Source organism: Laccaria bicolor, genomic scaffold (genome assembly GCF_000143565.1).
Source record: "Laccaria bicolor S238N-H82 LACBIscaffold_6 genomic scaffold, whole genome shotgun sequence".
Classification (NCBI taxonomy): Eukaryota; Fungi; Basidiomycota; class Agaricomycetes; order Agaricales; family Hydnangiaceae; genus Laccaria; species Laccaria bicolor.
Genome location: NW_001889877.1, coordinates 1,356,331 through 1,369,318, shown reverse-complemented (window position 1 = coordinate 1,369,318; position 12,988 = coordinate 1,356,331). Strand labels below are relative to the sequence as shown.

The window sequence follows — 12,988 nt, the reverse complement described above, 5'->3', positions numbered from 1 at the left end:
TTGAAACAACTGCTTGTGATATGGCAGATGACGATAGGCAATGTGTTGCGAGAATCAAGAGCCAAAAGCGCGTCTAAAGTAACGTTGCAGAACAGATACAATTTTGATGCCACAATTATGGATCGACGCAGGTTGCAACATATTAATCCAGGAGACGAGCCATACATTTTTTGTAGGAGGTAGCACGACTCTTTGGGGCATTAGATAGTGTTGCGCATGATGAGTTGTGCGGTGTTGAAGATGAAAGCTTCATGAAAGATTCAAACGAATCCAAAAACCTCTTCACTGTCAGCATATGTTGTACCTCCGAATTTGGTACATAAAGGTGGATGACCAGTGCTCTCCAGTGCTACTGAACGACGCGTGCGTATTCTCTTTGACGTGTTCGTAGGATTGTGCTCAGCTCAGCCGGCCGGAGGCTCAACTTTGAGTTCAACTTAGGTAAAACACGGATTCTTATTGGTGCGGTCATAATTCACGTGCTCCGATGCGGCATAAATTTAATTGTGTTCCCGACATTTTCCTTTCAACGTCTTTTCTCATCTTCTGTCGTCGTCTTCATCGCTGAAGTCGTCGTCCCCCTCCGGTGATGCTCAACCTCTCCAATAGAACAGCCAATGCGGTCCGTGCGCTGCAGCGGTTGGCCGCAGGCATGGCCACCGCTGCTCCGCGGATCGGCGATACCAAAGTCCCCATGTCATTGCTTGAGAAGGGCGCTTATATCAACTACCAGCGTATTGAGGACAACTTGGCAATCGTCCGCGATAGGTGGGCGGTATAGTTTATTTCGCTGGTTGGTACAAACTCATTCTCCGTTCTAGACTGAACCGTCCCTTGACTCTATCTGAGAAAATTCTCTACGGACATCTTGACGACCCTCACGGGCAGGACATTGAGCGAGGAACGAGCTATCTCAAGCTCAGGCCTGACGTATGCGAACCCTTTGCCCCGCACACCTTTTTTGTTTGACATGCCCTTCTTCGTAGCGAGTCGCTTGCCAAGATGCGACGGCACAGGTTAGGCTAACATACCTTATCACCTTATTCCTCCTGCTTACTCACGTAATCATGTAGATGGCGCTTCTTCAATTCATGTCGGCTGGTATGGATACCGCCGCAGTTCCCACCACTGTCCACTGCGACCACTTGATTGAGGCGCAAATTGGTGGTGTCAAGGACTTGGCTCGCGCTATTTCAATCAACAAGGAGGTTTATGACTTTTTGGCAACAGCCACTGCTAAGGTCGGTCGGTTCTATCGGTTCCGATTGGGTCTCACCCTCATACTTTCTTTAGTATGGCCTCGGTTTCTGGAAACCTGGCTCGGGTATTATCCATCAAATTATTCTGGAAAACTATGCATTCCCTGGTGGTCTTATGATCGGCACTGACTCGCATACCCCCAATGCTGGAGGGCTCGGTATGATTGCTTGTGGTGTTGGTGGTGCGGATGCTGTGGACGTTATGGCTGGCATTCCTTGGGAACTCAAGTGCCCCAAGGTCATCGGTGTCAATTTGACTGGCAAAATCAGTGGATGGACTACTCCCAAGGGTACGTTATCCGCTTCATGTATCCCTTCACAACGCCTTACCGTTTTCCAGACGTCATTCTTAAGGTCGCTGGTATCCTCACAGTAAAGGGCGGGACTGGTGCTATTGTCGAGTACAAGGGCCCTGGTGTCGAATCTCTCTCTTGCACTGGTATGGCTACGATTTGCAACATGGGCGCTGAAATCGGTGCAACCACATCCATGTTCCCCTTCAACCATCGCATGGTCGACTACCTCAATGCTACTAAACGCGGGGATATTGCCAACTATGCTAAGCAGTTCGCCCACAACCTGAAAGCTGATGAGGGTGCGGAATACGACCAGGTCATCGAGATTGTATGTCAAGGTCTAATTTGAAATGTCTTTGAAACTCATCTTGCTATAGAACCTTTCGGAACTTGAGCCCCACATCAACGGCCCCTTCACACCAGATTTGGCTACCCCCATCTCCAAATTCGCCGAGGAGGCCAAGAAGAACAACTGGCCTGAAGAGATCAAGGTCGGCCTTATCGGCTCCTGCACCAACTCGTCCTATGAGGATATGTCACGTTCGGCATCTATCGTCAAGCAAGCTGCTGATCACGGTATTCACCTCAAGAGCAAGTTTACTATTACACCCGGTTCTGAGCAGGTTCGCGCTACCATTGCACGAGATGGACAAATAGAAGCCTTCGAAAGTGTCGGTGGACTTGTTCTCGCCAACGCCTGCGGTCCTTGTATTGGTCAATGGGACAGGCAAGACGTTAAGAAGGGCGAGCCTAACACCAGTACGAATCTTTCGTCTGACATCAACGCGACCATGTTTCTTACTTTTTTTTGCGCAGTTATCACCTCGTACAACCGTAACTTCACCGGACGTAACGACGCCAACCCTGCTACGCATGCCTTTGTCGCTTCTCCCGACATTGTCACCGCCATGTCTTTCGCTGGACGTGTCTCTTTCAACCCCTTAACTGACTCTCTTATCGGATCTGATGGCAAGCCGTTCAAGTTCTCTGACCCCGCCGGTCATGAGCTCCCTCCCCGTGGATATGACCCTGGAGAAGATACCTTCCAGCCCCCTCCTGCTGATCGCGCCAGCGTCAACGTCGCTGTTGACCCTAAGAGTGACCGTCTCCAACTCCTCGAACCCTTCCTCCCTTGGGACGGCAAGACCCCCACCGACCTCCCTATTCTGATTAAGGTTAGCGGCAAATGCAGTATGTCCAGTTTCGTCGATCTTTCTTCACTGTCCACTCACTTATGCTTCAGCGACTGATCACATCTCCGCTGGTGGCCCTTGGTTGAAGTACCGTGGCCATCTCCAGAACATCTCACGTATGACTTTCTTTCCCCTTCATTGCGATTCACTGAATGGTTTACAATAGAAAACTGCCTGATCGGTGCCATCAATGCGGAGAACAACGAGGCCAACAAGGTCAAGAACCAGTTCACTGGCGAATACGGAGGTGTCCCACAAGTTGGTGCTGCTTACCGTGATAACGGTGTTAAGTGGGTTGTTATTGGCGACCACAACTACGGTGAAGGTTCATCCCGTGAACATGCTGCTCTCGAGCCTCGTTATCTCGGTGGCCTCGCCATCATTGTCCGTTCATTTGCCCGTATTCACGAGACCAACCTCAAGAAGCAGGGTATGCTCGCCCTCACCTTTGTTGACCCCGCCGATTACGACAAGATCCGTCCTTCTGACCGCGTTGACATTCTGGGTTTGGAGAGCTTCGCTCCAGGAAAGAACCTCACCCTTGTTGCCAAGCATGAGGATGGTTCCAAGACGGTAAGTGCCCATTCCGACGTCTACAGTAACGTAAGCTCAGCCTTCTCTGCTTCGTAGGAAATTCCTTTGGCCCACTCTTTCAACGAGGGACAGATCGCCTGGTTCAAAGCCGGATCTGCTCTTAATTTGGTACGGTCCATTCTTCATGACTCAACTATGCTGGAAGCTCACGGACTTGGGGGTCTAGATGGCTGCCAAAGCCAAGGCTGCGGCCCAACAATAGAGGATTTCGATCGATTGATTGCCCCAGGCTATAATCAAGACTGCTCAAGAGCAGAGGGTCTTGCAAAATACCGTACTTCTTCTACGAACAGCGCCAATGACCGCGCTCTCTCTCATTCGCCCCTCTCTCTCTTCCTTTGTCACTGTCATACTCCGTTCTCTTCGCTCTCGATGTTTTGTATGTTTAGTCACCTCCATACCTTATAGATGGATGGGAGCCATGCGTACTGTAGGATTGACCATGCAAAATAAAATACTTTGCGGACCTCTGCGTCTCAATGCTTGCAGTCTGAACTCGCACCAATGTTCGACATCAGCGGGAATCGTGTATATCCCTCTCGAAGACGTAGGCTTCCAAGTGCATTTTAATCATCAGGCTGGGTTATCTCACTCAGGGGGGGCCGTGAGGGTAGAATAGATGAGTTTGGGCGCGAGGAAGAGACGAATGGAGGGCAATATGTGGCCATTTACGTGGACAAGAACCCCTTGCGTTCCGCTTGTGCAACGGTTATGTTAAGGGGGTATTTACACTGGTACAGAGATCGCGCATATGATTCAAGTTCTTCTGAAGCCATTGAGCCAGTCACAGGTATAATACAAACACATTAGAACAGTGATATTTCCGGTGCCTGTGAAACAAATGTGAGAGAGAAGTTTTTACTTGGCGGTATAAAGAGAACGCACCAGCCCTCTCGTCTCAAATGCTAACCAGTCTCCGGTACCCATCGGTAACAGACCCATTGATCGACACTTCCACAAACCAACAGCCAAAGTTACCAAATTGCAAGCAATATAAACGAGCTTCTGAAGCGGTAGCGTCGTTAATGACTTTGGATTTTGCTTGGACGGCGCGAATTGTGCAAACGCTAACAGCAACAAAAGGATGAACACCGCCGAAAAGCCTTGAAAAGCATCAGTGACGCACCTTCGTTGATACCAGCGATATTTTTGAATGGGGTGAGAAGAAGCATGAAGACGATGCCCATGCTAAAGATCTGTACGCCTCCGCCGGACATGTAGAGCATGAACGCCTGCATTGGCAGGGACTTTATCGGCGCGAGTGCGACGTCCCATGCTCGTGTCCTTCTGAGCTCATCGTATGATTTTGCGGATTCCGCTGCTTGCTTTGACGGTCCCTTTGACTGTTGAGGTCAACGAATGGTGTTAGCCCAACGTGCCGAAGCAACCGGTCGGCCAACTCACTGATGATGATGAAGACTTAGAAAATCCTGGTGGAGGTGGAAGGTTCTTCCATCTATTGGAAATGAGTGCAAGCCAGGATCCTGGTGAACAAGAAATACCTTGATGAAGACTCTAAGGATGAGTACTCGAGAATCGTCTGCATGGTCGTTATGAACTGGTGACGTGACTTTCACGCGTCAGCAATATCGCAGTTGTAATTTTGGGTGACACCCTCGTCCGACTCTAAAAATAAACGTAGCGGATATCCCGCTTCAAATTCTTCATCGATACATCCGACACAATCCGATATCGATGAAGTCTAGGATTATTTGAAGCACAATGCCGATCGAACCAAATACCGAATATGAAGGTTACAAGAGAGCAGTGTCTGCAGTAGGCAATGATTAAATGGTAAGAAAGAATGTAGGTGGATGGAATTATGTAAATGGGATCATATTGAGGGTTGGAAGACGGGGGAGATTTGTCGGTTAACATCCAGACGCCCAGCCCCGTCTACGACGTTGCCTTACTTTTTGGAGGGCAGAGGACATGAGGTCTATCTAAGTAAACCGGGGAGGAAGGATGAGCAATAAATGGGGTAGAGCCGTTCGAGCGTCGACGGGCGGAAAATCAAGCAGGGATCCTAAACTGCAGAGGGTCCGTAAAATCCACCTGGAGTGGGCTTGACTCGAAGACCGAACTTATAGGCGAGGCTACCGAATAGCATGAACATGTACAGTGCCCCTTCAACATAATTTCAGCATCGAATATCACACAACTCTCAAAAAAAAAGACGTACATAATGTCCATGCGATGGCTTGGATACTGACGATCCTTCGGCATTCGCCCACGAAAGGCTGCCAAATTACTGGGTAAAGGTCGACAGCGTTCCCGCACGAGGTCCCGCGGAAGGGGGTTGCTCCGCGGATAATACCAGCTCCAGTGGCGAAAAATACGGAGAGCACCAAGGAAAAAAAGATGATCGCTGGAGAGTGCGAGTTTGAGCTTGTCTCAATAGAATAAAATAGAAAGCGAAAACGAAAACAGAAAGAAAATATGAGAAAGCGCAAAAAAAGTGGTACACACCTCCGAGGCCAAGTTGATAATGGAAAATTGTGACCAAAAGGGAGACGATGACAGCTGCCAACAAGAGACCGAGGTCGTTTTTCCACATCAACGAGGCATAGTGCGATGTTTCCCTGCCAAACTTGTGGATCTGTTGCGAGACAAGTCCAAGCTCAGCGCAGGCTGGCAAAGAAATCAACATTTTTTTAACAAAAGAAAAGAAAAAAACAAGCAAACGCACTGAGACTAAAGATAAGTACCCATCCGATGATGTAGCTGATACTTCGTATAGACCAGACGAAGAGCTTGGGGGTGTCCTCTTCTTCTTCAACCACCTTCTTTTCGTTCGCCATCGGGAAGGAAGGACGTAGGGAGGTAGAGCAAGATTATATACGGTGTGCGAGGGCGAACTTGGGGGGGAAGGGCGGCAACGGAGACAACTCTTGATATATATATCTCTTTAATTGTTGAGCCATTGGAATTCGGATCGAGGTGAAACCGAAACGGCCGCACCAATGCGATCGGGACGATCCCATTCGGCATACTGAATTCCAGTCCAAGGGGAAATGATTCAGCCAGTGCGTCATATGAATTGTGTCTACTCACCCGCGCGGCCTGCGAGAGAGCGTTTGTTTTTGTGTTGACGTTTGTCTTATTCAGTTCTTGGATTTTCTGGTAGTGCATATGAGGCCTAGCCTTAGGGTTATGTACGACGCGTAAAGACGCGTCTCTGCCAATGTGCCAAACACCACACCACAACTGTCTGGCGACGAGAACCCAACCAACCGAGCCGCCGCACCCTCCAACACCTCGGAAATCATTCCACATGAATAGCCTGTCTCCCCCTTCACTCCAAACGAGAAGGTCAAGTACAATATAATACATAACAACGAGTGAGAATTGAATGCTCAACACAACGAAGAGCTCCTCGTTGGCTCCTCGAGCTGTGGCGCGACCCACTCTCATGCGGTTCATATTATTAGCATTAGTGTGGTCCGACCAATATGCACATTGTTCTCAAACGCACGACCTGTTTTCTCAAAGCTTAAAACTTGTTGGGACAGAGACGCCTGGCTTGGTCATTCGTGCTCTCCCAGTGGATTCAATGCCAAAAAACAAGATTTAAGCTACAATGCAAACGGACGAAAGAAACTAAGACACCCGGAATCTAATATGGAGGCTGCTGTGAAGGTGGAAATTGACCGCCAAAACCAGGCGGAGGTGGTGGCGCAAACCCGCCGTACACTCCTGGAGGAGGCTGCATCATAGGCATTCCCATCATGGGAGGCGCCATACCCATCGGCGGCATTTGCGGCATAATCGTCTGTTGCGGGGTGAATCCTGGAGGAGGAGGCGGCTGAGCGAGAACGCCAGCGAATTGACCCTGGTAAGGCCCTTGGAACCCAGGCATTGGCGGCCGAGCTCCAAATGCAATGGGAGCGGGTGGGGGCCGAGCAGCTACAGGGAGAGCATTGTTTTTACGCGCTTGGGCTGCAAGGAGACGTTCTGCAGGTGTTCCGTGTCGTTCTCCCTTTCCGTCCTTCTTGAACGCGTATTGGACTGTGATGGCTTTGTTCATTAGAAATTGTCCGTTCATAGACTCCACAGCAGCGTCCGATGACTCGAAATCGGTGTAAGAAACGAAACCGTAGCCTTTTGACGTCCCAGAACCTGTATCTCGAGCGATCTGCCACAAAGGAGAGAATTACTGCAAACTGTTATCCTTGAAAGAAAGGTCGCACCTTCGCTGTGGTGGCCATAATGCCAAAAGCGCTGAACGTATCATAAAGCAGTCTCTCGTCCACGTTCTCGTCCAGGTTTCCAATGAAAAGGTTCGCGCCGACATCCAGTTGCTTTTTATCAGACGATGCCTACAAGAACAAAAAAGTGTCAGCTGGCGGAATATAAGAGAAACTGCAAGGGGTTTTATAGAGGCGAGGACGCCATTCCAAATGTCGCACCACCGAAGAAAAGCGATCCTGCGACGAACCTTGTTAACCCGGATGGGCTTGCCCCATAATTTAATCTGGTTCATGATCTTACATGCGTATTCGGCATCCTCCTCTGTTAATAGCTCGCAGAAGCCGTAACCTTGGTGTGCCATCGAAATACGATCTTTTGGGAGATGTACATTCACTAAAAATGGTTTTATCAGGAGAATATAAAAGCGCATGGAAAGAGTTGACTAACCCACAGGTCCAGCCTGCAACATGAGTTCCCACACGAGCGCGTCCGTACACCTTTCATCCAGATTACCCTACCAGTCACAACGGTGAGCAAAAGTACCCCCACACAAAAGTAATAATGGCGCACAAGATAAACCGTTGCTTCTTGATTTCTGTCATCCTGAGGCCGCGACATGGTGAGCGTTCTAGAGTGGCTGTGCGGAAACCTGGTTGCCTTATTTGCGTTATCTGCTTCATGCAATTACAACCACACAATTCCTCCTTGATTCCTCCGTGTCGAAGCCTTGTTCACGAAGATCTTTTGACGATCCATTTCTCCAACTTTGACCAACCATCTCTCCTTTCAATCATACTCGCTTCCAGTCGCTTCCTTATCACCTCCTATCTCTCACGCAAGGTTTATGCATTGCCTTCAGCACGTTTCTCCTGTCATTTCTCCTGTAGCGCTCCCCGTTCATGACAGTTTTTGACAGGGTCATTTTTTACGTGGATCCTTGCGGCTTGCTCGATCGCCACACGATGACTAGGGCGTCTCCTATATTGCTTGGCAAGCACGATGCGTTCGGCAGTGATTCCTACCCTTCGGAGCTCCTCTGCGTCGCTATTAGGTCCGGTATCTTGGAGTAAACCCATAATTATAGAACGGCTCTGCAGCGGCGCTTGACATAATCCAACGGCGCTCGACATCGCCGCAGGAGATAAAAGACGGACACTGAAGCCCGAAGATCTTTCCCTACTTCCCTCAGCTGCCCTTTACCCTCCTCGGCAGATCCTGCTAGTGATTTCAGAAAAACATTATCCTCAATCTTAATCGACCCTCCAACATCGCTATCATGTTCTCTCGATTCTTCGCCTCTCTGTTCCTCGTCTGTGCTCTCATCGCTCTCATGGTCCCCTTGACGAGCGGCGCGCCCACACCTACCAAGCAACTTCGCCAGTTCAGCTATAAAGACACTCAAGTGAAGAGGGCTGGTGGTGTTCCCGCCGGTAATCAAAACCTTGCTCGGTCCCCCCAACCATCCCACGCTCGTCGCTCTAACCCTTCATACGTCCCTCGTTCCGGCCCTTCGTATGTCCCTCGCTCTGGCCCTTCATACGTCCCTCGTTCCGGTCCTTCCTACGTCCGACGAGAGCCTGAGCCTGCCGCTGCTACGCAGTAAGATGGTGCAGCCCACCGATAGATTTTCAACCGTTAGTCTCTTCTGCATATCGAGCTAAATACAAACCTGACCCTCTTTTTCAATCAGACTTCCCTTCGAACACTGAACCTTTTCTTTTCATTCGTACACTCACCCATCCTACGACTTTACCTTCTTTGTATATACCTACCTCATTTGCACACTGCTCAGGATCTGGACATCAGTAGACTGTAGACATAGACACTCGATATTGGCATAGACACTCGAGACTGGTTTTCAACGGATAATCAATTTGAACTTTGCGTTTACCATTATATTTTGAGCTTTCGGGCAACTTTCGGGAATATCTTTCTCAAAGAGTAACACAACGATTGATTACGGGGGAAAAAATCCTTAGAGCCTCGAGCTGAGTTTGCCAAAGTATGTATACAAGATAATTTGACCACGCATAAAAGGTGACTCCAACATCCTCATCACCCGTCGAAGGCATGGCAGGCGCATGCACCTGTAGCCGTGTCTTTCGCAACCATTGTCTGCAAGAAAGGTTCCACAGCTTCGTTCTCTAGAATCCGGAATGGTCCTGCCAGGAGCCCTTCTCATGGACGCTGGCGGGCCCTATGACGCCATTGGAAATGTTATTGACATTATTCAGGGAGGCACAAAGTTGGCCGCCGTCGCTTTTCGCGAATTCGCTTTCACGCATTTGATAGCGTTATAACTTATAACTTGGTTATAACCTATATAACGAATTTGTATGCGAGTCCCTCGTGCCTACGAGATGGGATGGACGGGCTGTCACTTTTTTTTCAACGCCGGCCAACTCTGTGCCTCCCTGTGCCTCCCCATTATTGAGCTTCATGACAGTTCATGATAGGATCAATTTTTAATCGCCCACAATTCACAAATCTCCTCTCGACTAGGTCCGACTAGGTCCTCTCCTAGATTCTTGGCAAGCTGCCACGATGCATCCGGCATGTAGAAAGTTCCTGAAGCTCGAAGCGGGGCTTGACATCACCGCAGAACATAAAATTGACATAAACGGCGGGCAGCTGAAGCTACTTCTCTCAGCTGCCCTTTACCCACCTCGGTAGATTCAGCCTGTGGTTTCAACATCTCCAATCTTAATCGACCCACGACTGTCGCTACCATGTTCTCTCGATTCTTCACCTCTCTGTTCGTCGTCTGTGCTCTTATCGCTCTCATGACCCCCTTGACGTAAGTTGACGAGCGGCGCGTCCACACCGACGAAGAAACTTCGGCAGTTCAGCTATCGAGACTCTCGAGTAAAGTTGAAGAAGGTTGAGGCTCGGGCCAAGCCAACTATAGCTCCCGTCCGTCGTGCCGGTCCATCCTACGTTCGACGAGAGCTTGAGCCTGCCGCTGCTACGCCTGGATTTGTTGCTCGATCAAAATGAGATGGTGCAACCCACCTGATAGATTCTCAGTCGTTAGTCACTTCTTCATATTGACCGAGCCAAATACAAATCTGACCCTCTTTCTCATCCAGACCCTTCGAACAATGAACCTTTTCATTTCATTCACAGCCTTACGATATCACCCATCTTAATACTTCACCTTCTTCATATACCGACCTCATTTGCATTACTTCTAGATCTCTCTCTAGACTTAGACGCTCAAGACTAGTTTTCGATGGATAATGAACAATTTGAACTTTGTGTTTATTACTATACTTCGAGCTTTCGGGAATAAGTACACAGACAATGTACTTATTCGCGTCTAGAGCTCCCGAAGAGTAACACGACGATTGATCACCAAAAAAAATTCCTTCAAGCTGGGTTTGCCAGAGAATTCATACAAGATAATTTGACCACACGTAAAAGCGGTTTCATTGTGACTCGCGGATACATTATCCAGCCATCTGAACATCCTCATCACCCGTCGCGGCCGCTGCAGGCGGAGGCACGGCGCCTGCACCCGTAGCCGTATCTTTCGCAATCATTGTCTGCAAGAAAGGTTCCACAGCTTCGTTCTCTACAATCCGGAATGGTCCTTCCGGGAGAACGCCCGTCTCATGAACGCTGGCAGGCCCCACGATGCCAATGGAGGTGTTATTGACATTGAGCTCCTTATCCTGCTGAAGAGTTTCACGCAGTGCGTGCAATCCATGCCGTACGAGGTCTTCGAGAGAGCCTGGTAAAAATAATTGAGTTGTCTCTCCGACAATCGCGAGAGCAATTAACGTACAATCGGCGAAACTCTCATAGTGCTTCTCAAGGTATGTCTTTGCACTTTGACTCCTGGCACCGATGGACATGGCGTAATATTCATACGAGTTCCCCGATGGTGAGAATTCATAAAGGTGGGGACCGGAATTATCCTGGCCGATAACGAGGAAACCGACACCATAAGGTCGACGACCGTATTCTTGGGTATTCACCTGGGCCTCTGTAGTCAAGGATCAGAATCTCGAGAAAGGAGCGGAAAAGTGCGAGCTTGACACGCACTATCCGCGATCGAAGACACAAGTCTATTGACGGGTATGGGTCGATTGAATACCATTTTTGACGACATGGCTTGTTGGCGCATAAAGTTACTACAGCATGGTTAGCACTGAGTTGGCAAAAATAGAAGGAAGACGTACCTTAGGACGCGAGCATCGGAGGTCAGACCAGCGATTGCAATACCGACATGATCATCTATTCGGAACATCTTCTGTTGGTAGGAAGCCAGTTCGCCTGTAGATCGCTGGTGACACGTAACTGATCAATGAATGAAGATACCCTCGGGGGGTACGAGGCCAAACCTTCAAGGCCAGGAGGACAGAGTGGGTTTTTGAACGTAAGCCTACGGCCGCTGAACCTTGCTTTACGGCTTCAAGGGCATATTCGACCTGGTGTAATCGTCCTTGAGGAGAGAAAACGGTGTTATCTGAATCGTATGTGTTTCTGAACTGTGCTGGATGTTTACAGACACGTTATAACGGCGACAAGAGGACTTACCATGATCGTGGATGTGTACCAAGTCGAATTCAGGAAATGCTTGAAGGTGACGCGTCGTAAAAGGCACGTGCAGCAGTTATCGCACCCACCTCCTGACTCCTGACCGGTGACCGACACTCCTTTATTTCTACCACCACTACTGACGACTACGAGGCTACCTCTCGCCCACTTTCTAGGTTATTTTTTGCAGCACAAAGCCGACAAAGTGCCCCTTACGCAAAGGCAATTACGATGAACGACGTACTGCACCTCCTTTTCTCCTACTATCCATTTTTCTTCCGAATTCGACACATCCGCTGTCTCAATGTCCATTGAATAAAAGCTCGCTATCCCTATGGCTATTATTCTCTCTCCTCCTGCAACGTTCGGCCATGTTCGCCTCAAGGGCCCTATTCCTCTTCGCCCTAACCTTCCTCGTTCTCTCGCTTGTCCATTTCGACAGCGCCGCAGCGACAGATCTTCGCCTGCGCGCACCCGATGCAGGGAAGGTGAAGCTACGCCAATTCAGTTACAAGAATCTTGCTTTGCGCATTCGAAAAGCTGGTGCCAGTACTATTAGCTCCAGCTTGAGCCCCAGCCCAACCCCGACCTCGAGCTCAAGCTCCAGTCGGACTACCACTCACACACAAACTACTACAACTCACAGGCGGGTGAGGAAGACGACAGATACTCCGGCTCCCCCAGCAACCTCCCAGCCGACGCCTGGGTAGTTTGATGCATTTCCAGTCAGGCTCTAACTTTAACTCATCCACCGTTATCTGACGACCTTCAAGTATCCTTCCAATACATAGACAATATCCTGGCCTTAATACTACTATAGGGGTCAACTACGATTTACCCCTTTAATTGTGAAAGCGGACGCTCGACTTTATTTTGGACAGATAATTAACAAGTTCTCGGATAATTTATGTAA

At 49.2% G+C, this 12,988-nt stretch overlaps 6 protein-coding genes across 6 annotated transcripts; 2 read left to right on the top strand and 4 right to left on the bottom strand.

The window, feature by feature from the left end:
- Positions 1 to 652: 652 nt before the first annotated feature.
- On the top strand, positions 653 to 3,829 carry LACBIDRAFT_189452 (aconitate hydratase; the record flags this gene model as incomplete). Its single annotated transcript, XM_001878523.1, has 12 exons — positions 653 to 768; positions 822 to 930; positions 987 to 1,016; positions 1,074 to 1,241; positions 1,294 to 1,549; positions 1,600 to 1,883; positions 1,933 to 2,314; positions 2,372 to 2,746; positions 2,799 to 2,864; positions 2,915 to 3,321; positions 3,379 to 3,450; positions 3,509 to 3,829. The coding sequence occupies 12 exons, from the start codon at positions 653 to 655 to the stop codon at positions 3,542 to 3,544; spliced, it is 2,301 nt and encodes a 766-aa protein (XP_001878558.1). The 3' UTR covers positions 3,545 to 3,829.
- Positions 3,830 to 4,200: 371 nt separating this feature from the next.
- Positions 4,201 to 4,661, bottom strand: LACBIDRAFT_233102 (uncharacterized protein; the record flags this gene model as incomplete). The annotated part of the gene is made up of 2 exons (XM_001878160.1): positions 4,201 to 4,409; positions 4,469 to 4,661. Coding segments are annotated over 2 exons (402 nt in total), but the record flags the coding sequence as incomplete, so codon positions are not given.
- A 707-nt stretch (positions 4,662 to 5,368) lies between these two features.
- LACBIDRAFT_315853 (uncharacterized protein) lies at positions 5,369 to 6,143 on the bottom strand (the record flags this gene model as incomplete). The annotated part of the gene is made up of 4 exons (XM_001878159.1): positions 5,369 to 5,469; positions 5,525 to 5,710; positions 5,812 to 5,973; positions 6,032 to 6,143. 4 exons carry the CDS (start codon positions 6,141 to 6,143, stop codon positions 5,369 to 5,371), a joined length of 561 nt encoding a protein of 186 aa, XP_001878194.1.
- A 754-nt stretch (positions 6,144 to 6,897) lies between these two features.
- Positions 6,898 to 8,151, bottom strand: LACBIDRAFT_189440 (uncharacterized protein; the record flags this gene model as incomplete). The annotated part of the gene is made up of 5 exons (XM_001878158.1): positions 6,898 to 7,477; positions 7,533 to 7,661; positions 7,781 to 7,926; positions 7,981 to 8,047; positions 8,104 to 8,151. The coding sequence occupies 5 exons, from the start codon at positions 8,149 to 8,151 to the stop codon at positions 6,959 to 6,961; spliced, it is 909 nt and encodes a 302-aa protein (XP_001878193.1). The 3' UTR covers positions 6,898 to 6,958.
- Positions 8,152 to 8,707: 556 nt separating this feature from the next.
- LACBIDRAFT_293381 (uncharacterized protein) lies at positions 8,708 to 9,472 on the top strand. The gene is made up of 2 exons (XM_001878522.1): positions 8,708 to 9,132; positions 9,224 to 9,472. The coding sequence occupies exons 1-2, from the start codon at positions 8,810 to 8,812 to the stop codon at positions 9,240 to 9,242; spliced, it is 342 nt and encodes a 113-aa protein (XP_001878557.1). The 5' UTR covers positions 8,708 to 8,809; the 3' UTR covers positions 9,243 to 9,472.
- A 1,510-nt stretch (positions 9,473 to 10,982) lies between these two features.
- On the bottom strand, positions 10,983 to 12,083 carry LACBIDRAFT_189531 (20S proteasome subunit; the record flags this gene model as incomplete). Its single annotated transcript, XM_001878157.1, has 6 exons — positions 12,076 to 12,083; positions 11,880 to 12,026; positions 11,718 to 11,821; positions 11,581 to 11,669; positions 11,321 to 11,521; positions 10,983 to 11,266 (listed from the first exon to the last, which is right to left on the bottom strand). Exons 1-6 carry the CDS (start codon positions 12,076 to 12,078, stop codon positions 10,983 to 10,985), a joined length of 828 nt encoding a protein of 275 aa, XP_001878192.1. The 5' UTR covers positions 12,079 to 12,083.
- Between the last annotated feature and the right edge of the window lie 905 nt (positions 12,084 to 12,988).